The sequence below is a fragment of the Diachasmimorpha longicaudata genome, chromosome 19 (genome assembly GCF_034640455.1).
Source record: "Diachasmimorpha longicaudata isolate KC_UGA_2023 chromosome 19, iyDiaLong2, whole genome shotgun sequence".
Classification (NCBI taxonomy): domain Eukaryota; kingdom Metazoa; phylum Arthropoda; class Insecta; order Hymenoptera; family Braconidae; genus Diachasmimorpha; species Diachasmimorpha longicaudata.
In genome coordinates, this window is record NC_087243.1 from 2879529 (window position 1) to 2903427 (window position 23899).

The following is a 23899-nucleotide window of genomic DNA, read 5'->3' on the forward strand; positions in this document are numbered from 1 at the left end:
TATTGATTGACAAAAAAAATTAGGGGAACGTGTCTAATGACAAATAAAATAACTGAGTATTTTTATTCATTTTTTTTTTTATTTATTTTTATTCATTTTGGGAGACAAAAGACTCAGGAAATGGAACTTTCAATGTCTCAAGAATTAATTGAAGAAATTTCGTACCATTCGCGGGACAATTCGTGGCGCTGTCACCTAAAATTCTCGAGAATTGACGCGTGCGCTGTGATATCAGTGAACCAGTGATTGTTGTCGACTTGCAATGCTCTTCATGGACGTCATAACCCCTCAGGTTCAGTTGTCATAATCATCAGAATGTGCCTAGTATCATAAGCCTTAACGATTCCTCAATCTACCATCGAGAGTCTCCTTGAACTTTGGGTCCTTCAAAAAATTCCTCGACGCCTAATTAGTGCGTAATTTGACATTTCGTCGCTCCAATCTTTCATCCGTTATCAGGTCTGGAATTAAGATTTGGGTTCCACCGATTAGATCGTTAAAACAACGAAGTAATGGAGACAGGACAACTGTTTGAATTCATGGAGTTAGTTGGAAGGCTCAAGGTATGTTTAGTATCGTTTCTATTTTATTATCATTTGTCCTTGAAACAGCTTTAACTTGGATAGATCGAAAGCTCATATCTGTTAAAGCTCGAGTGTAATATAAATTAATCTTTAATTTATGGAACATTCGGGAAGTAATGAAGGAATGGACAGAGATAATTCATTTTTTAAAGTTCTTTTATAATCTTTTATGACACGTTGACAGTTCCAACGAATGTCAATACAAAGAGTCCTTTGTCTGACTTAAATTCGTATGTATTATCCACATTCAGAACTGGAAGACAACTCCAGTTATGTACCTCGTATGTGGACCAGAAAAAGTAAAAAAATTTTGAAACTAATGAACTCTTTGTTCTCATTGTCTGATCCTAGCACATGAAGCGGACAGGATGGCTTCGATTTGGAATCGACGATGCTGAAACCATCGCAGGACATATGTACAGAATGGCTGTTCTTGCACTTCTCGTTGACACCGAAGAAAACATCAATAAAGCGAAGTAAGATAACAGTATTTGTTCACGAGGTGGGATTGACAATCTTAAGTACCTTTAGAGATGAATGATTCATCACTCACCAGACGACTGATTACTGACTGATAAGCAAGTTGGATTTATCTATCGATAGATTGATTAATTACTTTGTCTTGAAAATCAATTTTAAGGAATCATTTCATCCATTGAATTTCTCAATTCATCAATTTATCCATTGCCCTGCAGAGTGATGGAGATGGCTTTGGTGCATGACCTGGCTGAGGCTATTGTCGGTGATATTACCCCTCACTGTGGAGTACCCGTTGCGGAGAAGCATCGACGAGAGGACGAGGCAATGGTGGAGATATCGAAATTACTTGGGAATAAAGGACCGGAGACACTCAAGCTCTTCCGGGTGAGGAACGAATATATATTCGCTGTAATGTGTCTTCGAAATTTTTGGGAACGAAATTTTTTCTTTATAGGAATACGAATCTCGCGATTCTCCAGAGGCCAAGTTCGTCAAGGATCTAGACAGGTTAGACCTCATTATGCAGGCGTACGAGTACGAGAAACGTGATCAGACTCATGGGAAACTGGAGGAGTTCTTCGCAGCGTCAACAGAGCATATCAGTCACCCTCTGCTTAAAAAGATAGCCAACGAGATCTTAACCCGAAGAGCTGAGCTCACACCACCAACGGTCGAGCATTGATACGTGTACAGCTATAACTAGTTTGGAATCCAAAAAACTAAACAAAGATATTATTGAATGCTACTTTAATGAAAGGGGAGCAAGTGTCCTTAAGCTCAACTCAACTTCATCCATCACTTTCATGTGCAATATTTTATTTCTACACTCAACGTATTTACTTATTTAATGGTCATCTATTTAATAACATAAGTGGCGAGTAAAGATAATATATTTGTAAAAAAACCAGTCTCCAGTATTTTTTCAACTGCAAAATAAATCATATTTAAATTGATGAAGATATTCTCATCTCCAAAATATTTTTCATCAATGTGTCCACTGATGAAGCGAACAGATTGAGAAGGTACAACAGATAAAAGTTAACAAGAGCTAACGAGTTCGCTCCCACTCGTCGTATTCGGTCATTGGTGTGCCTCTGTCTCTCTCTTTTTGATGGTGTAAACTCCACTCATCCTCAATTGAACTTTTACAGTGTTGTGAGAAGTATTGTAGCCACCAATTCTCATGAAGTTTTATCTATTAATATTGAAAACGATTGAGTTTCCCCCGCGCCTGCTAATTTATCAGTGAATTATCTTCGACGTGAGCATGACCACTGGAGAAAGAAAGTGAAGCTGTGCTGGCAAATCACGTCTCGTGATTCAAGGATTTTCTCGATTAAAAGCGAGTGAGGAGGAGACTTCTGATGACCTTGGATTAACTCTGAAATTCCGGTGAGTCGGGATGAATTATTTTTGGGACATTCCTGACAGCCTCTCGGTGATAGCAAAAAAAAAAGAGATTACGCAATCAACCTGTTATTAAATCACGTGGAAATTTTCACCTGTGTGTGATGCTGTTGAACATGGAACTGACATACATATCGATGTTTGCTCAGCTAGTTAAGACCGCCTGCGAGACGAAACAATTTATTTTTCATGGATTAGCTATCCTCCAGGAATTATCGCAAACAATTACTCGTACGAACACACCAGACACCTGGGGTACGTGATAAACGTAGAAGAGCGACGGGAACTCTGATTTATAATCTCGATTACAGATCGTCTCGTTTAACAAACATATCTAATCACGAAGAACAAGAGAAATTGAATAAACAATGGAGATAAATCTAATCGCCTGCTCGTAATTGTATTTTATTTTGAAATTTCAATGTCTGTTCAAAGGTAATGACTTCGAAATTTTCTCGCACCGACAGTGAGAGCAGTGCGACATTTTCAAACAGCGGATCGACGCCTAACGGAAGTAGCCTGGGATCGGAAACAGACGAAGAAGCCAATGATGACGAATTGGTCAAGTAATTGCACGTCTATTTCACTTAATGATCTGTCTACCCGCAGAGATCCGTTTTTCTCCCAATAATTTATTTTCAACGCACAGTCTGTCGTGTAACAACACTGAGGACTCAATTGTCGAAATAATTACTATAATTTACAGTAGAATGTAATTATTTTATTTATGCAAACGACGAAGAATCTTAGGCCTACCCTAATGCAATTAGTTTTCCTTTAATTTTACGTACCTGCGAATCATGTGACACTGAATTCAGACACGATTATTTGCTCACAAAACATTATTATCAATATTTTACTGACGAGAAACAACGATTTATAATTTTGTCCTGCTTTTTGAGACTGCAGGACCAGCAGTAATGCTGGCAGTCGCATCGGCGATTGACAGTAACTCGTCTTATCTCCTCAGGGTTATCGGGTCAATTTTTTTTTCACACTCCAGTTGTGCTGTATGTTAGGAATACATCAGCCGCGTTATTTTTCTGAAGTAATATCTTGTTTCCGTCATGGTCGTTGTCTAGAAGACGGAAAAATCCGCTTATTTATGTAATTAGTCATTGTTAATTGAAAAGAGTGAAGTTTGGATTGTCTTATCTTTATTGCCTTCAATTTGAGGAATCGAAATTTAATATTCTTCTTGTGGAAGTTGAATGTAGAAGTGGAATGATTCCACGATACGATGTTGGAAGTGCAGTTTCTCTCCAGAGGTATTCAACCGAATAATAAAATCCAGTGATTTTGGTTTTTTTAAAAATCTCATGTGCAGTGCATGACCTGGTGACCCCATTTCCACAAAATATTTTGACTTTACTTGCAGAGTGCCTCTGCAAGCACCTCCTCGGAGAAAACCGAAAATAATCCCCACAGCTAAGAAATCTGGAACAGGTAATTCCACCGATATATCGGACATCCAGAGCCCCAACTCCACTATCACCAGTGTCAACAGCATCAGCAGCCTCTTGAAGGAGAAATTGCAGTTTACGTTACCGCAGGCACTGCGAAGGACTAAAAGACGACAGACTGCAGACTACAGGTAGTGCAGAATACTCGTATCCTGTCTGAAATAGTCCACAGACTTTCATAATTAACGATCTCAGTCTTCTCCTTCTCAGAAGAGAATAAATTACAAAATGAAAACTAATGATGGAATAATTTTGTAGAATCCGAGCTTTTGTCGGGGTTCTTTTCCTCTGCGTGGTGCTTTTAGTAGCTTTTGCACATTTTTATTACACTCAGTATGTGCTGCAACGAGCGTACTTTGAAAAATTCAGGTAACTAATTAGCGTGAGATTTTTAAATCCCTAAACAACCCCTAGACCTTCCAAGATATTTGTAATTAAGCCTCGCAATTATGGAACTTCACCCCAGGTTCAATAAGAACGAGCGTCTCCTCCACATCTACAGCAACATCGGTTCGGAGATCGTGTCAGCACGTCTGGGGTATGGAATTCCCATGGACACCGGTGTCTTCCCCTGCCTGGAGGAGCACCAAAGGTTCTCCTCAGTCTGCCTTGAGTGGCTCCACTACTCTCGCCTGTACCTCTCCCACATAAACCTGAATGGCATGCACTGCTACACGATAACCTGGCAGTCCCTGAGCTCCACCTTCAACCCTCAGGACTGCTTCGACTGGTCTCCAAAGCGGAGCCACTGGTACGGTGGAGGTCAGCTCCAGAGTCTGGCGTATCCTCTGGAGCAGGGGCGCCTGGAGATGAGTCCGTTCATCACCGGTGATATTCAGAAACACCCCTTTGGAAACGTTTTAAAGCGATACTTCCTCAACTCCAAGGGCGGTACCATCATCGTGGACCCCCAGTCGCCGCTCTACATCTCCATAAATGCCAACAGAACACGAGAATTTTGCCTCCAGGCAAGACACGATGATTTCGCTTACATAAATCACCTGACTCGTCTCCCCCAGCTGAACTACACGATCTGCGCCACTGACAACATGAAGAATCTCCACTCTTCGATGGCGGACAAGTCCCTGTGGGATGGACTCAAGCCAGCAGAAGCTGGGGTTGTGGATGCTCTGCTGTCCGAGCCCGTCTGGCAGATCTCCCCGACGAATGAAGCTGCCATTTACAATTATACGGAGGATATCATCCGTCTGGGGTTCTTGCGGCAGGGACACGTGTTGCTGGATGCTGAATGGCAGAAGAGTCCTGGTGATGTCACCCAGGATGACGAAAGGTTTCCGTCCATGGAGGAGACAATCAACATCATCCGGAGGAGAGGATTCAGAATTGTTTTTACTATTCAACCTTTTATTTCTACGGAGTCGATTAATTTTAAGGAGGCCGTCGACAATCGACTGCTCATCTCCGAGAGGGGGAGTGATCCACGGATACCAGCATTGACCAGGTAGTTTATTGGTAGTTCTTTCCAATGTGTATGTCAATCACTTAAATTTATCCATAATTTCATTCAGATATGGGCGCAGCAACAGCGCAGGTGTCCTCGATGTCACCAACAATCGATCAATCCCCTGGCTCCAAGGAAAGCTCCACAGTTTAACAAAGAAATATCATGTGGAAGCTTTCTACCTCGATTTGGGAACAGCCCACGACATGCCCCACTACTACAAATGCGAGGAACCGCTGACCAATCCTGATCACTACAAAACCCTCTTCACCAACGCTGTCACTGGGACGATTCCGGTTTTGGGTGTGTCAAGCGCCATTTCCCGTCCGAAAGCTCCAATCTTCGTGTCCCTGCCACCCTTCCCGTCTTCCTGGAAGGCTATCAAGAACGTCATCCCCACGATCTTGAATTACGGAATCATTGGGTTCCCCTTTATCATGCCAGGGGCGGTGGGAGGGGACGTGGACCTCCCCAAGTCTGATAACAACCCGAACAACGATTTCGCAGTCAGTCTTCCTGATAAGGAGCTTTATATCAGGTGGCTCCAGCTCTCGACTTTTTTACCTGTCATCAGGTTCACTCATCTGCCTAGTAAATACTCTGATGAGCCACTCTTGGAGATGGCCAAGGCCCTGACCACTTTGAGGCAGAAGATCGTTACTCCTCTGTTGAAAAAAATCGTTAACGAGACGTTGGAATCGGGGGTGCCGATCATTCGGCCTCTCTGGATGTTGGATCCAGTGGATCCAGCTTGTCAACTTGTTATGGATGAATTTTCTGTTGGCGAGGAGCTCATTGTTGCTCCAATCCTCTACTCGGGGAGTCGACAGAGGGAGGTGTACCTCCCTGCTGGCATCTGGAGGGATGGGATCGATGGAAGTCTCAGGAAAGGCTCCAGGTGGATTCATAATTACCGAGTTGCTGAAGATAAAGTCGCTTATTTTGTTAAAGTACCCGATAACACGAGATTCTGAGAGAACAATGTGGACTGATACTTTTGATATTTCACAGAAAATACTCGTCTGACTTTCAAAATCTTTGTAGACATTTTAGGTAAATGATATCGTTGTCAAAATGATGTTTGAAAGTAGACAGACAAAATACAAAAATAGTTCAGGTGGATTATGACATTCAGACAAGCGTCTTAACTGCGCAATAAATTCTCATTCAGAAATCACTCGATTATTCCTGTGTCCTTATTCGTGGGGTCATTGACACGTGTCATGAAGTATTCGTTTGTTGTACCACGCAGTGTCATCACCGTTTAGAGATCAAGCAAAATAGTCCTCGTAGTGCAGGACGAGGTAAACGATACCTGTACAAACAACTCCGTCGCGACGTAGCTTCACTGTACTTCTCAATGATGTACATGTATGCAGTATTGTGAAAGCTCTTATACCTAAAGCGCTTGAAAGTTCGATCGGATCTGGAGTATACGTAACCCTCGCGTTGAGGATCTATGAATAGTGCGCGTTCAGGAACGGCTTGAGACGTCCACGTTTTTTCGTTAACTCCAAAAACATTGAATTTTTTAAGAGCTATTGTTGTCTTCGCACTTGACATTCCCCTCGGCACTTGGAAAATTTAAATCAATGACAGGATGAAGGGCGAGCTGGAGTTACCTTGACCGTTGTCAAGTAGCTCGATAGATTTTTTAATACAAAAATAGGCTGAAGTACACTGAATGGTAATTTTAAAAAAAAATGAAAACCTTGCGACGAAAAAATGAAAAGCTCTGTTAAGAACTTTTGTAGCTGTCTTAAAAATAATTATTCGATGGGGCAAAGTCGATTGCTTAACGTAAGTAACACTTAATTAATTTATTCAATAATTTTTGGAGCGTCATTTCTAAAATCCTTGACTTAGAATTATTGTTTCCCACTTAATGAAAAAACAATACTGTTCCAGGTGTAGAGTTTAATTGAAATCAGCGACCATGAAGAGCCGGGTATTAACGTGCTCTCTTGAATCATCATTCCCACATGCTGGTGGATACAGGATAAACTTAGAATCGAGTTCCGGTAAGTGCATCTGTGCGTTTCTCTCCGATTCTTTTGTATTCGAATTTGCTTTTCCTTATTCTCATCATTCACCGCCACGAGTTACCACTCATGTTTTTTCAACTCACTACCCACTTTATTTCAAAAGCACACGTTCGGTGAAACATGCGGAGGCAGTTTTTAGACGGCTTCCGATAAAGACGAATGGTGTTACAAGTTTTTCTGACTTCGAGCCGGTTTCGGGAGGGATTATCATATTTTTCCGACTCCTAAACACTCTCTTCCACAATTTGGGACCACTGAGATAAATCTTCTTCCCCCAGAGGTGTGAAAATTTCATTGTGTCATCCCAAGTCATTCAAGCCCTCAGCCCTTCGGCCTCTGTCTCTCTCCCTTCCTCTTTAAAGTGCTTAGAATCCCGAACTGACCCAACAGCGGGTAGGCCCCGTGCCCCTACCCCGGCCGAGTTAACAGGTGTATGAGGCCCCTGACTTTTTCTCTGGCTCAGTTATCTTCATCGCCTTAAACACGACAGCAATTCTGTCACTCTCTCGGGTCCATTTGAATTCATCGTTCGAGTGATTTAATTTCACGGATGAAAAAAATGCTGCGACTCACTCGAACCAAAAATTATCTCACCAAGTTAATTAATAACTGAGCAGGTTTGGATGGGACCAATCTGATGACCTCATTTCTCGGATCTCGAGGATTGGCATCACATTCTGAGTTTGTGAATCGCGTGGAATAGAGGATTTTTACGATGGTCATCTTCGGGAGAAAAGAGAAACCGGAGGACCGGCGATTACTCGCTAGTACGGATGAGGTGAATAATGGGAGACTGAGGCATCACATGGACAATGGTAAAACATCATTTGCGGAGTCATTAAATCCATGGGAATCCCTTTAAAATAATTAACTGGAACCTCTGAAGTGTCTGGAGTCTTTCCTGATTTTTTACTGAACATTATTTATCTTCGCGAGCCCTTTCAACGCTCCACTTATCAGCTAAAAATTTCGCAATATCCACACGACCTGTGCAACTACATGCGAGTGTTAATTAGCATGCAACTGCCACTCGTATCAGCCTCCAAATCCTGTTTAACGAATCTTCTGCAATTATTATTAGCAATTATCCAAGTTCTATGGGAATTTTGGGAATTTTGGGAATTTTGGAAGCCACCTGTGGCGGTATGCAATTATTGATCGTCGCCACACCCGAATGAGGCCCTCCAGACCCTGCGTTCACGCGCAGTTCCCTTATCTAATGCCCCCACCCTTCAATTTTTCCCCTTAAAACTCACCCTACGATCTAGTTATGGAGAATCCTCTCGCGATTGTTCCAGCTGCCTTCATGCACGTCAGGGACAACATCCAGGAGCTTGGCACAGTGGCTGATGATACGGATCTACTATTTTTGAAGGGATTGTTGGACAGTCCCGTTGTCACATCCCTAATTAAGGTCAGTATTGAAACAAGGGTGCAAGTGAATAAATAAATAAATCAGTAGTCAGTTATTTCAAAGAATCTTCTGTATGTGCTATGCAGGATATATTATTAAATGATACAAGTACATATATAATTTAATATGTGCTATGTAGAAGACGTTCCAAGGGTGACTATGTAATTATTTTATTTAAAATTGAGGGAAAAATAATTCGCGCGCAGAGGTTCATCCGGTTTTTGATTTGAAAAATTTGAATGTTGATAGAAATTTGAAGCTCGTTCCGGATTGAAATTTTCATACGTCCCTGGATTTTAATGTATACCGCATTGCATACCAGATACAACGGCGACTCCACTCGTATTCCACAAGTTAGCCAGTCCCCCACCTGTTTCGTTAAAAAGCCAACCGTACGGGTCTCGCCCTGATGCTATCGAGAGAGGTGGATTAGGCGCGGCGCTGGCATTGTGACGCTCTCGATACCGTGGAAATTCGAGTTGATGAAGTGCTCTTTCATCTTCATTAAAGTTTTAGTTAAATAAAGGTTGAAATTCACGAGCTGATGGACAACTTAATTCACCAGATTTTCCCTCAAGTTTATTGTTAATTCGCGCTGTTGATTTGTGGTCAACATCAGGTAGGTGTCATGGGAGTGTCCCATTGTGGAATTTTGAGTAATTAGACGGTAATTACGGTGGATGACAAGTATCTGTGGGAATGAAGAGCCCTCGGAGTGCTCGATAATTAAGGCACTTCGTAAATGTTCAGTGAAACTCGCAGATTGGTTTTTTTTTGTGGAAAAGTGTGGACGAGAGTTTTTTTTAACAACATGGCTTCGGTGGGCTTTAAATCTATTGTTTTACACGTGGGTGGGATGACATATATTGCGAAGGGAATGTCATAGATGTTGTTCATGCTGAATCGCTCCAGAATGGTGACTAACGCATTACGTCAGTTATAATAACTGAGTGTGTTTTCCTTTCGTTGTTATTGCATGTTCACCAAACCCGTTTTTATGGAGCAGGTGGGGAGCGTCGGTAGGAAAATACAGATGTTAAATGTCTCAGACAAAATGTCATTGAAAATCTAGAAATTTGTTCTGAAAATTCTACCGATTTTACGGATCAATTTCGCGGATTTATTGATCAATTTTTAACAGAAAATATTCAGTGGAGAAAGTCGTTTCAAAGTGAAAAGATCGAACGCCCTCTCATATTCTCGAAACGTAATTATTGCGTAATTATTTGAGTGAAACTCGCAGGTTTTTTTTTGTGTGGAAACGCGTGTAGAATGTTGTGGTTTGTTTATTAAATTGTTGATCCAGGTTTATTGTTATTTTTGTACATAAAATCGTAGCTAAGAAGAGGAGATTCTTTTTCTTGACTATTAAGACATCTTCCACAGGAATTCCTCGATACAAATCTTTTCATTTTTCAACGTATTAAGTCTTCAACACCTGGACAACTGGTTTATCTCCGTTAATTCATCGAATACGTCACATTCATTCGTTTTCAGCTTCAGGAAAGATTAGAGGATCCCCCCGCCTTCTTGGAACCAGTTCATCATTCAATTTGTGATATAGTAGACGAAATAAAACACGCGTTTGAACACTCACGCGACAGCAACGCCCGACAGCTTAATAATCTCCTCAGAAAGTCCCACGTGAAAGCGCTTTTGGAGGCACACGACGCAGTGGCTCAACGTCGAACAGAGCCATCAACTTCACCAGCAGTACCAGCCATGCCGAGCAACGAGAGTACAGAGACCATCAGGGTTGTGGGTCTCAGGCGTAAAGAGAATGAACCTCTGGTAAATAGCAACAATTTTGGTTTAAAGTCTCCCTAAAGTCCTTAATTTTTTGTTTAAATATTTTTTTTATATCATTTTCTCTTCTGAAGGGCTGATCCTTTTTTTTTGTCAATTCATGAACTCATTTTGCTTCTTCCAGGGCCTCACAGTACAAGTAGACGAAAATGGCAACTTGATAATAGCCAGAATACTGGGAGGAAGTACAATATCGAAACAGGGTCTTGTGAGACCTGGTGAGGTGATCCTGGAGGTGAATGGAAAGGCTGTTCACACCCCTGACGAACTCCAACTGGCAATACAGTCAGCCAAGGAGAATCTATCCCTTAAAGTCGCACCAGGAATCGCTAATGACGGAAATAAACCCATTAAATCAACAGTGAGTACGAAAATGTTTGACAGGTCACTTTATTGTCATTTTATACTGACGACGATTATTATCATTTCATGTCTGTGATTGTGATTACGATTATATAGGCGAAAGCTTGTGTATGTATTCTCTTATTGTGGATCTTGAGAAGTGCACATTAAATTAATCGAAAATTAAATTTATTCCGATTCCTTGATGAAGTGGGAATGAATAGTAATTAATGAGGGGGTTTAATTGTGTCTTCTAGTGCTACATGAGGGCCTTTTTTGACTACGACCCGTCTGAAGATACTCTTCTCCCCTGTCGGGAGATAGGTCTCCCCTTCCAAAAAGGTGACATTCTCCAAATTGTTGACCAAGCCGATCCAAACTGGTGGCAGGCGAGGAGGGTGGAGGGGGAGGGCCTAGGGCCCCCTGGTCTCATACCCTCGCTCGAGCTTGAGGAGCGACGTAAGGCCTTTGTCCTACCCGAGGCCGACTTTGTTCACAAAATCAGTATCTGCGGTACGAGAATTTCTCGTAAAAAGAAACGAAAGATGTACGAGTCCAAGTCTAATGGGGAATTCGACAGTGCTGAGCTGTTGCTGTACGAGGAAGTCGCTAGAATGCCACCATTCAGACGTAAGACCCTTGCCCTCGTTGGGCCCAGAGGGGTGGGCAGGAGGACCCTCAAAAATCGATTGATTAATAGTGATCCTGAAAAGTTTGGAACGATCGTACCATGTGAGTGATTGTCAACGTTTTTTAATTAATTTATTTCGATTTGTTTCTTGAATTAATCATTAACGACCATTCAGACACATCACGACCACCACGAGTCCTCGAGGAGAACGGCAAGAGCTACTGGTTCACGGATCTGGAGGCGATGGAGGACGACATCAAGCAGCATCGTTACCTGGAGCATGGCGAGCATGGAGGTCATCTCTACGGTACGAAACTCGATTCGGTACGTGAATTAATTCGTGCTGGGAAGATGTGCGTTCTGGACTGCAGTCCAGCTGCTCTGAAGATCCTCCACAACAGCACCGAGTTCATGCCCTACGTCATATTCATCGCTGCACCTGGGATGGAGCAGCTGAAGACACTCTACGATCTTGGGAGGACCACTGGGGCCAGCAGTCGTAATTTGACTGTACGTACCAGATGAATAATGATATAATTATTAATTTAATTGGATTGTTGCACGATTTTTTATTGAGACAGCTGATGAAACTGTAATACTTCACACAAATACTCTGCATGAAGTTACTGCGCTCGATTAGATATTTCTGCTCGGAAAAATACTCAAGATCATTTAGAATAATTATTTTCATTATGTTCCCCTGTATGTACTTATTTTATTTAATTGTAAATGTGTTTGAATGTTGCAATTCGGTAGTTTGATCGCCAAAGCTCCATCAGGTACAGCTCGAGACGCGCCAGAACCCTTGAGTCCCTTGCATCGCTGTACGAGGTTTGTACATACGCATGAACATGTTGTTCAGTTGTATTTCATTCATTACAAGTATCTGAAGTTTTTGTAAACGTTAATTGTGTCTAATTAATTATCCTGCTTACGTCTCTGGTAGGAGGACGACTTAAAGTTGACTCTGGAGGAGTCGTCAGCCTTACAACGAGCTTATGAAAAATACATCGACATGGTTATCGTCAACGAGGACTTTGACAATACGTTTAGACAAGTTGTTGGTGCTTTAGATGCCCTTGTAACTGAACACCAGTGGGTGCCTGTTAATTGGATCTATTGACTGGATTTTAATACAGAAAATAGTACTATAGGAGTCACTATTACACCCAAACTCTTTAATTTTAGTCAGCGAATTCAATGTTTATGCGTTCACCAGGAGTTTTGAATTCTTTGTAAATTCAGCTATTGATTTTTTCACTTTTTAGTTCTCCTTTACGTACCAAATTATAAATAGGAATATTCGGGAGAAGGATTGATGACTTAGTCATCGAGCTTTAGACGTCAAATGAATGAAAATTCATTGTACTTTGTATTGAATAACGAGTGAGTTTTTAAAGCCGTCCATTTACTTTTAAGGTATTAAATTATGTTTTTTGTATTCTAATTGTTTTATATATATGCAATAAGAAATCAAATACCTGTTTGCCTCGTTTTTAATTGGAAATGTATTTACACAATTATTTCAATGTTTTTTTGTTTATTTACTCCGGCACTTGCAGTGCCTTGAAACAATTGTAAAACGACCCCAGGAGTTTCCAAGAATGATCAAAATGTTTTGTAAATGCCGCAAAAATCGAAAATTACAATCAATATTTTGTATATTGCAGAAATTAAATACATTGTTGCTGGAATCGAATAAAAAATGTTCTTGTCAGTATGAAAATAAATTTACGAGCGACGAATTCGTGGAGCAAATGATAAATAAATATTATTGAATCATGAAACCGATAAATCAGTGTCAGCTTTTTTTTGAAAAATACCTTCCCTCCAGCGCATGCGTACTCCTGACCAGTTGACGTGTGTGACTACGTCGGCATAGGGTACAGTGAAACTTCACTTGTTTTCATGTTTCTCCTAGTAAATATAGTAATCGAAGTAAACAATGAAAATGACAATTGCCGATGTTCTGAGGAAAATCGATGCTTATCCAAAGACTTTGGAGGATTTTCGAGTGAAAACGTTCAGTGGAGCACTGGGTAAAACAATAATCTATTAACGTCTATTGACATTTAATAGTTATTAATTTTTTAATAGTAATTATCCATTTTCTTTGAATATTTCTTTCTCTGGGGGCTTTCTCGTTGATTTTGGAACCGAGAGAACTCGTCTACTTCTAGTTGTGTTCACTCTGGGGAACGAGGAACATTGTTAACCTTAAAATCACTCAGCGATTATTTATAGCAATATGGAATACATTGGAAAAATTATTTGCTTTCAGTTACGATAATAAGTTCAGTTATAATGGCTCTACTTTTCTTCTCGGAGCTCAGAGACTATTTGACACCAAATTTGAACGAGGAATTGTTTGTCGATACGTCGCGAAGTTCCAAGTTGAGGATTAATTTGGACGTTATTATTCCAACAATATCCTGTGACTGTAAGTATTAAACATTCGAAACATAAATCTCAATCCTCTTCTAAAAATACAGCGTAACTTCAGTCTTTCGTTTAGTAATTTATCCTGCATTATTCAGCTCTTCATTAGCCAGAGTAAATTAATTTTTGGTCTACAGTGCTATTATTGGATGCTATGGACACTACTGGTGAGCAGCATCTGCAGATAGAGCATAATATTTACAAGAGGCGATTGAGTTTGGACGGAAAACCCATTGAAGAGCCAAAGAAAACAGGTATCGACTTCTTTTGTAATAATTTTTAAGTCAAAAAATCATTTAGACGTTTCATTCCTTAAATATTTATTAATTATTCAATTGTCCTACATTCATTAGATATTGCTGACACGAAAGTAATAAAGAGTGATACAGAGGTAATTAAAACTATTAAATTAATGCGTGGCAGACAGAAATTAGGATGTACTGTTGTATTACAGAAATTTCTTTGCAGTCTCACGAAACTTCCACCGAAGCCCAGTGCGGCGACTGCTACGGGGCTGCAAGTGAAGAATTGGGCATAAAGTGAGTGTCCTTTAATGGATTAAAACCCCCCCTGTGTAATTAATGGAAAAAATAATTTTATTTTCAACTTCTAGATGTTGCAACACTTGTGAGGACGTGAGGGAAGCTTACAGAAAAAGAAAATGGGCTTTTCCTGAAGTCTCCACGATAAAGCAGTGTCAAAATGATAAATCTGCTGAAAAGATAAAGAACGCTTTCCTGGAGGGATGCCAGATTTATGGATCCATGGAAGTTAATCGAGTTGGCGGTAGTTTTCACATTTCACCTGGGGACAGCTTCTCTATTAATCACGTTCACGGTAATAATCACTGAGAGTATTCCGGAAATAACGATAATTGACACGATTTTTCAGTTTGAAGACGTTTTATTCTAGAAATACAGTTAAAAGATAATTTTCCGGGCTTTTATTACATTTTCCAGTTCACGACGTTCAACCCTTCGCCTCGAATCAATTCAACATGACTCATAAAATTCGCCACCTCAGTTTCGGAGTAAACATTCCAGGGAAATCAAATCCAATGGACAATACAACAGTTACAGCTGAGGAAGGTCAGTGAATACTCATTAAGCATTATTTTATTAGTAGTTTCAACAGTAAATTTTTCAATTATATCATACAGCTCCTCAGTCTAAGACAAGATACATATTTCATCAACAATAAGTCAACTGATACTAGCACCGTATGCCAGTGCCAATAGCCATGAATGTGCCGAAGGTACCACCTCCCTGTATCATCGTCTTCCCGACGTTATTTATCAGTTCCCTGCCTCTTAAACCGTACCTGAAATCCAAGAGCTTGTGAAGAGAAAAATAAAGAGTTGAACGAGTCACCTCTCAGTTCAGAGCTTGAAAACAAAATATTTCCAAAGATGAGACAGAACTTCCCTTTTAATGAACTAATTTCATGAAAGAACATGACAATTAAAATTACCTCAACGCTGAGAAGCCTCCAAAAAGGGCCCCAGATGCCATTCCCACACAAAAACCTATTCCAAACCCCATTTTCATTCTGTCCCAGCAGGATGGTCCTTGCTGGTAGATTCCACCTGGTACAGCTGGCATATTGAACTCCCTCTGGAAGATTTCCTGGTTAAAAAACCCTCCAAAACAACCCCAGAGAAATATTTCTCCCTAAAAATTGAACTTTACTCTCATGCATGTGTCTCACCACAGAATTATGTCTGTGGTAACCCTTTCACGAGGTCTCCCTTTGAGAAAGGGATTGGAATACGAGGATCAATTTCTTAATCGTACTTACTGATTGTCAAACTCGTTGTTATCGATTCCCCTCTTCAGGATTTACGATTTATTCTTCAACCAGCACTTACGTGCGTTCTAACCCCTCAAGTTACGCTATTGGCGGCCATAATGCTTTTTACGATACGAACAAAAGAGGTGGGGATTCCGCGCAAGCGCCGATAGAATTTCTTAAAGTGTTCTTAAAGTGCCTTTAAAGTGTGTTTATTTTGAAGGACATATCCCCTTTAATTATTTAAAATTCAATATATTTTGAATCAGACTCATCTGGAAAATCGTTGTTTTTATTTTTAGGTGCAATGATGTATCAGTATTACATCAAAATTGTTCCAACGACGTACTTTCGTGCTGATGGAGCTCAACTACAGACAAATCAATTTTCTGTGACGAGACATTCAAAGAAAATTGCAACATTCAGCGGTGGCTCTGGACTCCCAGGGATTTTTTTTAGTTATGAACTTAGCCCTTTGATGGTGAAGTACACGGAGAAACAAAAATCCTTCGGACATTTTGCGACAAACGTCTGTGCGATAATCGGAGGTGTTTTTACTGTAGCTGGACTAATTGACACTTTCTTGTATCACTCAGTGAGAGCGATACAGAAACAAGAATTAGGAAAATTTAGTTAGAAACATTCCAAGATTGTTTTCAATTAATTCGTATAATTGTACATTACCAAGATACACGATCCAATTATCTCAAAGTCTGAACTTTGTATTTTATTAAATCAATAAACTAAATATAATGAGAGAGATGGCAGAAGGATTTGATAAGAGGAATTGATGGAGGAGACGAGGGAATCGTGAGAAAATGTTTTTATCAGGTTATTAAAGCTTTAATTAATTCTACAGAGTCTTTAGGAACATATCGTACAGTTCTATCGAGGACTTAGCCCTCGTCGTGCAAAAATCAACGTCTGAACTCATCGCCAAGGAGTCCAGTGGCACGTAGAGGGGCTTTTTGGGGTCGTACTGGGCTCGTTTCAAGGCCACCAGGAATAAATGTCTCTGTTTCAATCTTTCGATTCCTGTTCCTATGACACTCGGTTGTTTCGCGATAATTTCGTGAGGAATTCCCATTATTTCGTGGACATAATTAAACGAGATTATGAGATAAGACCGAGCTGTAGGGGAAATAAGGACGAATTATTATCGAGGAATAGATAATGTGTATTGATAATTGATTTTGTCAATCCTCACGTGTTTCCCAAATGTTTGGCTTATTCAGAAGAATTTCTTTCGCCTGATCTTCGTCGAAACCCATCTCCTCTTTGATCGCAAATGTGTTGTCTCGGACGTTTTTGAGGTGGAAAGTAATTAATTGAGGTCTTTTGAGGACTAGAGCTCTGACCTCATCTCCACGAAGGTGAAATTCTCTGGAATATCAATCAGGAACATTAAATTAATTAGAAAAACTCAATCAAGTCCTAATTATTATTTTGTGAGGACTATTACCTCTGAAAATATCCTAATTTGTTATCAATCTCGTCAGTCCTCCAGGACAACCACCGAGGTGCCTCCGAGACAATCCTCGCAATATCCTTGTGATCAAAATTGTGAGCCCTCAAGTATCTGATCCTCGTCCTCAAGTCGTCCATATCCTCCTTGAAAATAAAGGGATTCTTCGTGATGAAGGAGGCAATCTGCTCAGCTGGTACCCCACAGTCATGCAAAAACTGAATGTACGGCTTCATCTCCTCAAACTTCCTGGACAAAATGACCTCCATCGCCTTTGGATGGGACTCGATCTTCCACAGCTCGACTCCCAACTTCACCAATTGCTGGATCGTCTCTGATTTGTTGGCATAAGCTGCGAAGTTAAATGCTGGCCGATGATATGGCCCCAGGTCCGACAGGTCTTCCTCACATTCCTCAAGTGCTCCCGGCGTCTTTATGTCCTTCACCAGGTCCTTTAGAAGGGTAACACCCAGTTCTTGTGGATCCTGCGATTGAATCACTACATGTGGCACTGTTTTACTCAAGTTTTCACCGTTTTGAAGGGATTCTGCACTTGTTGAGTACCTTTGTAGCACTGAATTCACTGCGTTAACCTCACTTTTCAGTTTATTTTGGAGGAACTGCCGGGATAAAGGGAGTAGGGCCACGTATTTACGCATTTTGGGGTTTATTTATCACATTCAAAGTATATTGGGCCTTATTTCCTGATATTAATGACACATTCGCGGATTTAAAGTACAGGAATTCGTCTACGACGTCGTCGTGTTTGGAAAAGAACATATGATGGAACAATCGTGACGTAGTACGAATGTACACGACATTTTGGAGTACTCGAAGGTCGATTCCCTTTCGGAAACATTTTTTCTTGAATGAAAATATTCATTCATTAATCTTTAAAAGCCTCATAAAGGATTTTATTTACTTACCGTTTAATGTAAAAGTGAATAAAGGTGTCACCTCTCCCCTGGCCCTAAAATTCATCAGGGAACATTGTAAAATAATTAGAATAATAATGAAGTTGGATACAGGATAAAGATTCGTATATTTAAAATTGAAATAGCCTTTTCTCATAATTTTTTTTGTATTAACTTTGATTAGACGAAAAAGACATAAATAACACACGACAAATAAAATTAGTCGTTGAAACACAATTACACACTGTAGAATTTATTATATTCAATTTCATTCTTCGCATTCTTTTAATATATATTTTATGTTTTTCAAAATTTTCACACAATAGTATCGGTTTTGCCCCTTTCTCTACCATTTCGTGTGATCAATAAACAGTTGGTCAGAACATTTCAAACGTCTCGGTAGTTTTATTATTTTTTTTTCTTCATTTTCGTTTTTTTCTCACCACTGAATGAAGAAAAGTAATAATATTATTGAAAAAATGGAGAAAATTAAGGAAAGTACCAAGGCCTTCAGTGGCTTACCGTTACTAATTAAGATTAAACAATGATAATGAACATCTGGAGCATTTTTCTCCCTTGTCACCCATTTGGTTATTTATCTTTGACTGTTCGGAAAACATTTGCACTGTAAATTATTCCTAAAATAAAGGTAATAAGTATGTAAACAATTTTCAAAAGAAAAAAAATTGTAGGAATAAATTATACAATAAATAACAGAAAAGAAAAATACGGGAGTAAAGATCTTAGAACATTTGTTTTTCCTAGCAATTGCACAATATTACGATAAGTATTTTTAGGATTATTTTAATTAGAAATATTTCTTTGTGCTCTGGAGAAATGGAAAAAAGAGTAATCCCCGTGTGGATTATATTTTGAGTTCGGTGAGAAATAATGTACGATAAAAATGTATCGAGAATTTTTCTAGATTTAGTTTTACAATTTTTCTTTTCGTTTATCTAAACAGATCTCTGCTTCTATAATTATCGAGTGAATCTATAGATTTTTAGTTTATTTTTTTTGGGTCCTTAGAAACTATTTAATGCAGTAATGAAGTCGAAGTTTTGTCAACGCTCAGCATTTCTTCAACATTCCTTTCTTTTCATTTCTTTTTTATCTAGGATAATTTGATTGATTATACATCAACCACCATCTTCTTATGAATATCAGTATTACCGACCACCTGGAAAACCATAAACGTCCGTCTAAATAAATCCTCACGTGATGGAATTTGTCAATGGAAAAAAAAAATCGTACTCACAGAACAAAACTCTTCGAAGCTAATTTTTCCATCCTCGTCCTTATCCGCGAAAAGTATTGTCTTGTCGACAATTTGTTGTAATTGAGTATCTTTAAGATTATTTCCTACCATCATCTTCAGTACTTGAAACAATTCCCCATTACTAATAAATCCATCATTGTCCATATCGTAAATTCTGAATGCAAACCGTAATTTACTTTCTTTATCGCCCTGAAAGAAAAACAATATAAAAACCATTTAAATATCATTAAAAGCACTTGTTATTGTTGCTCCAAATAAAAAGATGGCTTTTAGGTTTCGAATGTCATCATAATCAAAAAAATTCTGTATTTACCTTGACACTGAATTGCGAAACCCCCTGAATGAACTCCTTGAAATCGACTTCCCCATTGCCATCGGCATCGAATATATCAATGACACGTTGTACAAGTGGATTTTGTTGTAACTCTGGTAATGACATAAACTCATCGATACTGAGAGCACCACTGTTATCGAGATCTAATTTTCTAAATCTCTTTCCCAATCTCCTGATTTCATCAGCATCAACTGGAACATCATTTCAACATCAGTGAATCTATTGAACCAGCAATGGCTAACCCACGATTACCCCGAGTAACCACAAAAACCGATGAAATGAGACTACAATTCCGTTAATTGGAGTTAAATAAACACAAAGACTCACAGTTTGAACAGAGTTCCATGGGCAGAGAGCTCTCGTTACCCTGAAAATAACAAAGAACTGGGTAATTTCAAGGTAAAATCGTGTATCCCTATGACTGTACAGCTTAAAAAACAGGTAAGACGTTTATATTTTGAGAGTAAATCCAAAACACTGGGCCCTCGTGTCCCCAGAACAAGTAAACAAATTAATATCACCACTCCCTCGACTAAAAAACTACTTATTCACCATTTTTGGTTGATCTTTCTGGTAATTATCACACGAAAATAAATGATAAAACGTCAAAATTGATCAGCAAACAGCAGCAATCCCAGGTAGACTTCAATGGCTGGTCTCAACTCGTTAAAAATCTTGGAAAGCGCTTGCGTACAAAGCCCACCTTCCCACGTACACTACGTACGATGCCTGTGTGTGCCGTAAATAGCTAGTTTTGATCCCCCCCCCCAGGTTCGATACCACAAAAAAGCGAGAAAAATGAAATGAAAAGACAGACGCGTTCACGGCGACACCTGCAACCTCTTCGTCAAGAGAGAAATTTCATAAACTCGTAAATAATCTGCTGGCGTCTTCCCCCTCTCCTTCTGACGCTCCAAATTGTTTTTTTTATAAAATTGCGATAAAAAAACCACGTCAGTCAACAGTCTTGTGTGGCACTAGTGCAAAACAAGTCGTGATAGGACGTAGAAAACTCCTGGAAGTCCTCTACGTGAGTTTAATCATTTTCTGTCATTTGTGCTTAACATTCTCTTCCAATTAATTTTTAAATAAGCGAATACAATAGAAAAATAGCGTTAATTTAACATTCTCATAATAATTAAGTCCCTAGAAGTTTTCACTGTCAATGATAATGAGTATAATTGCGCAATAAGTGCAGATAAGAGTCTGGCGACATGACCGCTTCCATATTTATTTAGATAAAGCCATCAACAATGTCACAATTTCTGGGCAAAGTTGTTCTGATAACCGGTGCTAGTTCCGGCATTGGAGCAGCAACAGCGATACATTTATCATCACTGGGTGCCTCTCTCTCGTTAACCGGTAGAAACCTTGAGAATCTCGAGAAAGTGGCTGCCCAGTGTAAAGCTCCAAAGCCGTTTATCCTCCCTGGGGAACTGACCAATGAAGAGGATACCAAGAGGATTCTAGAGTCGACCATCAAACATTATGGAAAACTGGATGTTTTAATTAATAATGCTGGGACCATTGAACGTGGGAGCATTGAAAATACCAGCCTGGAACAGTACGACAGGTGCCTAATTAATTTTTTGTGTTAAATTCTATTTAGACTCACGACGAATGGAGATTTTGATTCCTACGATTTGTTTTTTTTAGAGTTTTCAATTTGAATGTTCGCTCGATGTATCATTTGACGATGCTAGCAACTCCACATCTGATTGAGACGAAGGGAAATGTTGTTAATGTTTCAAGTGTCAATGGATTGAGATCATTCCCAGGTGTTTTGGCATATTGCATGAGTAAATCAGCTGTTGACCAGTTTACACGCTGTGTGGCCATTGAATTAGCTGCTAAACAGGTAAAAATATGGACGAGAATAGTTAAATGGACGCTGGATTCATTCAGAATCTTCAGAGGAAGGTGCCAGCATTGTTTTAATGAGAAACTAAATTTTATTCAGGCGGTTTTTCTATTGAAATACCTTTGGAATTCATTGAAACTCATCATTAATACTTTCTCTTGATATTTCTGCCTTCTTACCTCTATCGAAAAATACTTCTGCTCCCTAATAATTCAACGAAGTATTGTTTCTATCATCGTGATAAATTTTCAGGTGAGGGTGAACGCTGTAAATCCAGGAGTAGTGATAACAAATCTCCACGAGAGAAGTGGAATGAGCCCCGAGGAACTGCAAGCCTTCTTCGAGCGCAGCAAGACGACTCATGCTCTTGGCAGACCTGGCCAACCTGAGGAAGTTGCCAGAACGATTGCTTTCCTGGCAAGCGACGATGCAAGCTTCATAACTGGAGCGACATTACCTGTTGATGGAGGCAGACACGCTCTCTGTCCCAGATAAACTCATAAACTACCTTCACAATGTAATATTTTCCCTTATTTTTTTACTTGGAGAATAAAGAGGAATATTTTGTACTGAATAAAAGCTTCACCATGACACGATCAACAATTCTTTTTACAAAGACCTGCCCTTCGGTCCTTCACGCGCACCAGATCAATAAGAGCATTAAAACAGACAACTCAGATGAGTCATTTCAACGTTAGTCATGTGATAAAATGTATATAAAATCCTCATTTATTACGTGGGTTTGAAACCACAAATGCAGAGTGCGATATTCTGCAATAAATACCGATGCCAGTGGTTCATCTTCGATTGAAAACTTGGAATTTAGATTAGGTATTCGTTTTGGGCAGATTTTTCTTCTGTCCAACGATGTCTTGCTTCCAGACAAACTCTGAGCAATAGCCAGACTTAGGTATGCAGGAATTTTTACACGTGAAAATCGTCAGTACGCCCCAATCGAGGCCCTTCATGACATCCAAACAGCCCAGGTAATTCAGCAGCTGGGGCATGATCTAAAACAACAGTTATTGTCTCCTCAACATCAGTCTGTCAATTGAAATTCTATAAAATGGATAAAGCTTTGATGTTCACATTGGAACGTACTTGAAACTCGAATTGTCTGTCTCCACCGCACTCTTCGCACTTCGGAATGTGATCGGGTTGATGGTCTGCAGAAATGTAAAGTGGACTGCCTCCTCGGTCATACCTATAAAGCAATTAATCAGTGGAAAACACTGGGAAACGCAAAAAATAATTAGCTACGTCCAAAAACAGAAATATAAATCACCTCAACACTTGATCAGGATGTTTATCAACTCTGCTTCTGAATTCTGTGAACACCTCGTCCTCATCGTCAACCATGTTCATCAAATCTCCATCAATATCCTTTTCAGACTGAAGGGTTCCAGCTTTACCAGTCTTGACCATCAATTTATACTTCTCCATTTCTCTTTTCTCCTTCTCCATCTCGTCGCCCTCATCCTCAGAGTCCTCTGAGTTCTCTGACTCGGTTATCAACTCCAACTCGGGGAATAAGAATTTATGGGGGGAGTCTTCAGGTTTTCTGGAAGGATCATTACACATCTCCTTATGTCCAGTCTTCCAGTCAATCACTTGGTGACTTCTGCAGCAGTAACTGACTTTCCTACACTTCGCACACTTACTGGGGGCTGACAGACCACAAACGTGACAAGTTTTCGTCCACTTGTCGACAGCTGAAAAGTCCAAACGTCAACATGATGACAATAAAGAATTCTAAATGAACAATGTCATGTCATACAGTCCTTTCTTCAAGTTAAAAGTACTCACTCAAGTCTGGTCTCCAGTCTTCCCTCTCCTCGGGTGCATCAAAGGGATAAAACTCGTTTTTCCTCCCCAACTGTTCCCTCAGGACCTTCAGATTCCCTCCATCATTATCCTTACAGCATTCACTCTTCTTACAAACGAACACAAAAATTGTTCGATGAAAGGTCGCGTCGTTGGCGAAATAAGGGGCATAAACTTGGCACAGGAAGACACATGGATCTCCACATGTTCCACACTGAACATCCTCAGCCCCAGGGACATTCTTGAGGTCCAGCCATGCTGGTTCTCCTCCCACTTTGCTGGGGAAAAATCTGCTCTGCAGTCTCCAACGTTCGCACTCCTCTACAAATCCAATATCAACTTCTCCCATTGTCCAACCAAT

At 39.9% G+C, this 23899-nt stretch overlaps 9 protein-coding genes across 15 annotated transcripts; 5 read left to right on the forward strand and 4 right to left on the reverse strand.

Moving 5' to 3' along the window:
- The first annotated feature begins 144 nt into the window (after positions 1 to 144).
- LOC135171295 (5'-deoxynucleotidase HDDC2) lies at positions 145 to 2021 on the forward strand. 2 transcript variants are annotated; one of them, XM_064137756.1, is made up of 4 exons: positions 145 to 563; positions 936 to 1060; positions 1225 to 1448; positions 1519 to 2021. In XM_064137756.1, exons 2-4 carry the CDS (start codon positions 976 to 978, stop codon positions 1744 to 1746), a joined length of 537 nt encoding a protein of 178 aa, XP_063993826.1. In that variant the 5' UTR covers positions 145 to 563; positions 936 to 975; the 3' UTR covers positions 1747 to 2021. The 2 variants fall into 2 exon arrangements, with proteins under 2 accessions (XP_063993826.1, XP_063993825.1); XM_064137755.1 differs by having other exon boundaries at positions 159 to 563; positions 1280 to 1448.
- Positions 2022 to 2075: 54 nt separating this feature from the next.
- On the forward strand, positions 2076 to 6578 carry LOC135171268 (myogenesis-regulating glycosidase). Of its 2 annotated transcripts, XM_064137704.1 has the most exons (6): positions 2076 to 2456; positions 2907 to 3037; positions 3850 to 4065; positions 4193 to 4303; positions 4401 to 5396; positions 5464 to 6578. In XM_064137704.1, exons 2-6 carry the CDS (start codon positions 2910 to 2912, stop codon positions 6368 to 6370), a joined length of 2358 nt encoding a protein of 785 aa, XP_063993774.1. In that variant the 5' UTR covers positions 2076 to 2456; positions 2907 to 2909; the 3' UTR covers positions 6371 to 6578. The 2 variants fall into 2 exon arrangements, with proteins under 2 accessions (XP_063993774.1, XP_063993775.1); XM_064137705.1 differs by lacking the exons at positions 2076 to 2456; positions 2907 to 3037 and adding an exon at positions 3069 to 3739.
- Positions 6579 to 6839: 261 nt separating this feature from the next.
- Positions 6840 to 13340, forward strand: Vari (varicose). 4 transcript variants are annotated; one of them, XM_064137714.1, is made up of 9 exons: positions 6840 to 7196; positions 7305 to 7417; positions 8740 to 8855; positions 10353 to 10646; positions 10786 to 11022; positions 11261 to 11735; positions 11810 to 12144; positions 12391 to 12465; positions 12581 to 13340. In XM_064137714.1, the coding sequence occupies exons 2-9, from the start codon at positions 7333 to 7335 to the stop codon at positions 12755 to 12757; spliced, it is 1794 nt and encodes a 597-aa protein (XP_063993784.1). In that variant the 5' UTR covers positions 6840 to 7196; positions 7305 to 7332; the 3' UTR covers positions 12758 to 13340. The 4 variants fall into 4 exon arrangements, with proteins under 4 accessions (XP_063993784.1, XP_063993783.1, XP_063993785.1 ...); XM_064137713.1 differs by lacking the exons at positions 6840 to 7196; positions 7305 to 7417 and adding an exon at positions 7865 to 8256; XM_064137715.1 differs by lacking the exons at positions 6840 to 7196; positions 7305 to 7417; positions 8740 to 8855 and adding an exon at positions 9208 to 9474.
- A 139-nt stretch (positions 13341 to 13479) lies between these two features.
- LOC135171283 (endoplasmic reticulum-Golgi intermediate compartment protein 3) lies at positions 13480 to 16619 on the forward strand. The gene is made up of 8 exons (XM_064137730.1): positions 13480 to 13673; positions 13916 to 14074; positions 14211 to 14327; positions 14427 to 14464; positions 14542 to 14612; positions 14687 to 14910; positions 15033 to 15161; positions 16164 to 16619. Exons 1-8 carry the CDS (start codon positions 13580 to 13582, stop codon positions 16496 to 16498), a joined length of 1167 nt encoding a protein of 388 aa, XP_063993800.1. The 5' UTR covers positions 13480 to 13579; the 3' UTR covers positions 16499 to 16619.
- Positions 15171 to 16023, reverse strand: LOC135171299 (reactive oxygen species modulator 1). 2 transcript variants are annotated; one of them, XM_064137760.1, is made up of 3 exons: positions 15871 to 16023; positions 15544 to 15686; positions 15171 to 15393 (listed from the first exon to the last, which is right to left on the reverse strand). In XM_064137760.1, exons 2-3 carry the CDS (start codon positions 15672 to 15674, stop codon positions 15285 to 15287), a joined length of 240 nt encoding a protein of 79 aa, XP_063993830.1. In that variant the 5' UTR covers positions 15675 to 15686; positions 15871 to 16023; the 3' UTR covers positions 15171 to 15284. The 2 variants fall into 2 exon arrangements, with proteins under 2 accessions (XP_063993830.1, XP_063993831.1); XM_064137761.1 differs by having other exon boundaries at positions 15544 to 15739; positions 15867 to 15996.
- Positions 16620 to 16682: 63 nt separating the features above from the next.
- On the reverse strand, positions 16683 to 17985 carry LOC135171284 (transcription termination factor 3, mitochondrial). Its single transcript, XM_064137731.1, has 3 exons — positions 17324 to 17985; positions 17069 to 17244; positions 16683 to 16992 (listed from the first exon to the last, which is right to left on the reverse strand). Exons 1-3 carry the CDS (start codon positions 17983 to 17985, stop codon positions 16715 to 16717), a joined length of 1116 nt encoding a protein of 371 aa, XP_063993801.1. The 3' UTR covers positions 16683 to 16714.
- Positions 17986 to 18349: 364 nt separating this feature from the next.
- LOC135171296 (calcineurin subunit B type 2) lies at positions 18350 to 20546 on the reverse strand. Its single transcript, XM_064137757.1, has 5 exons — positions 20406 to 20546; positions 20181 to 20220; positions 19833 to 20044; positions 19499 to 19708; positions 18350 to 19420 (listed from the first exon to the last, which is right to left on the reverse strand). The coding sequence occupies exons 1-5, from the start codon at positions 20406 to 20408 to the stop codon at positions 19373 to 19375; spliced, it is 513 nt and encodes a 170-aa protein (XP_063993827.1). The 5' UTR covers positions 20409 to 20546; the 3' UTR covers positions 18350 to 19372.
- A 150-nt stretch (positions 20547 to 20696) lies between these two features.
- LOC135171291 (3-oxoacyl-[acyl-carrier-protein] reductase FabG-like) lies at positions 20697 to 22305 on the forward strand. Its single transcript, XM_064137745.1, has 4 exons — positions 20697 to 20883; positions 21092 to 21426; positions 21510 to 21711; positions 21967 to 22305. The coding sequence occupies exons 2-4, from the start codon at positions 21107 to 21109 to the stop codon at positions 22207 to 22209; spliced, it is 765 nt and encodes a 254-aa protein (XP_063993815.1). The 5' UTR covers positions 20697 to 20883; positions 21092 to 21106; the 3' UTR covers positions 22210 to 22305.
- Positions 22220 to 23889, reverse strand: LOC135171286 (programmed cell death protein 2). Its single transcript, XM_064137736.1, has 4 exons — positions 23521 to 23889; positions 23000 to 23426; positions 22816 to 22918; positions 22220 to 22724 (listed from the first exon to the last, which is right to left on the reverse strand). Exons 1-4 carry the CDS (start codon positions 23885 to 23887, stop codon positions 22542 to 22544), a joined length of 1080 nt encoding a protein of 359 aa, XP_063993806.1. The 5' UTR covers positions 23888 to 23889; the 3' UTR covers positions 22220 to 22541.
- Positions 23890 to 23899: the final 10 nt, after the last annotated feature.

Coding starts and splice junctions, on each gene's coding strand:
- LOC135171295 (XM_064137755.1), top strand. CDS start 513: ATGGAGACAGGACAACTGTTTGAATTCATGGAGTTAGTTGGAAGGCTC. Junction 564..935: donor AGTTAGTTGGAAGGCTCAAG/GTATGTTTAGTA, acceptor GTCTGATCCTAG/CACATGAAGCGGACAGGATG. Junction 1,449..1,518: donor AGACACTCAAGCTCTTCCGG/GTGAGGAACGAA, acceptor TTTTCTTTATAG/GAATACGAATCTCGCGATTC.
- LOC135171268 (XM_064137704.1), top strand. CDS start 2,910: ATGACTTCGAAATTTTCTCGCACCGACAGTGAGAGCAGTGCGACATTT. Junction 3,038..3,849: donor AATGATGACGAATTGGTCAA/GTAATTGCACGT, acceptor CTTTACTTGCAG/AGTGCCTCTGCAAGCACCTC. Junction 4,066..4,192: donor CGACAGACTGCAGACTACAG/GTAGTGCAGAAT, acceptor ATAATTTTGTAG/AATCCGAGCTTTTGTCGGGG.
- Vari (XM_064137713.1), top strand. CDS start 8,157: ATGGTCATCTTCGGGAGAAAAGAGAAACCGGAGGACCGGCGATTACTC. Junction 8,856..10,352: donor TTGTCACATCCCTAATTAAG/GTCAGTATTGAA, acceptor ATTCGTTTTCAG/CTTCAGGAAAGATTAGAGGA. Junction 11,023..11,260: donor ATAAACCCATTAAATCAACA/GTGAGTACGAAA, acceptor TGTGTCTTCTAG/TGCTACATGAGGGCCTTTTT.
- LOC135171283 (XM_064137730.1), top strand. CDS start 13,580: ATGAAAATGACAATTGCCGATGTTCTGAGGAAAATCGATGCTTATCCA. Junction 14,465..14,541: donor TAATAAAGAGTGATACAGAG/GTAATTAAAACT, acceptor ATTTCTTTGCAG/TCTCACGAAACTTCCACCGA. Junction 15,162..16,163: donor AACAGTTACAGCTGAGGAAG/GTCAGTGAATAC, acceptor TTTTATTTTTAG/GTGCAATGATGTATCAGTAT.
- LOC135171299 (XM_064137760.1), bottom strand. CDS start 15,674: ATGCCAGCTGTACCAGGTGGAATCTACCAGCAAGGACCATCCTGCTGG. Junction 15,394..15,543: donor GGAGGCTTCTCAGCGTTGAG/GTAATTTTAATT, acceptor CTTGGATTTCAG/GTACGGTTTAAGAGGCAGGG.
- LOC135171284 (XM_064137731.1), bottom strand. CDS start 17,985: ATGCGTAAATACGTGGCCCTACTCCCTTTATCCCGGCAGTTCCTCCAA. Junction 17,245..17,323: donor AAATTAGGATATTTTCAGAG/GTAATAGTCCTC, acceptor TTGATATTCCAG/AGAATTTCACCTTCGTGGAG. Junction 16,993..17,068: donor GCCAAACATTTGGGAAACAC/GTGAGGATTGAC, acceptor TTTCCCCTACAG/CTCGGTCTTATCTCATAATC.
- LOC135171296 (XM_064137757.1), bottom strand. Junction 19,709..19,832: donor TTTCGCAATTCAGTGTCAAG/GTAAATACAGAA, acceptor TTTTTCTTTCAG/GGCGATAAAGAAAGTAAATT. Junction 19,421..19,498: donor GCTTCGAAGAGTTTTGTTCT/GTGAGTACGATT, acceptor ATGGTTTTCCAG/GTGGTCGGTAATACTGATAT.
- LOC135171291 (XM_064137745.1), top strand. CDS start 21,107: ATGTCACAATTTCTGGGCAAAGTTGTTCTGATAACCGGTGCTAGTTCC. Junction 21,427..21,509: donor AGCCTGGAACAGTACGACAG/GTGCCTAATTAA, acceptor TGTTTTTTTTAG/AGTTTTCAATTTGAATGTTC. Junction 21,712..21,966: donor TTGAATTAGCTGCTAAACAG/GTAAAAATATGG, acceptor ATAAATTTTCAG/GTGAGGGTGAACGCTGTAAA.
- LOC135171286 (XM_064137736.1), bottom strand. CDS start 23,887: ATGGGAGAAGTTGATATTGGATTTGTAGAGGAGTGCGAACGTTGGAGA. Junction 23,427..23,520: donor AGACTGGAGACCAGACTTGA/GTGAGTACTTTT, acceptor TGGACTTTTCAG/CTGTCGACAAGTGGACGAAA. Junction 22,919..22,999: donor CATCCTGATCAAGTGTTGAG/GTGATTTATATT, acceptor ATTGCTTTATAG/GTATGACCGAGGAGGCAGTC.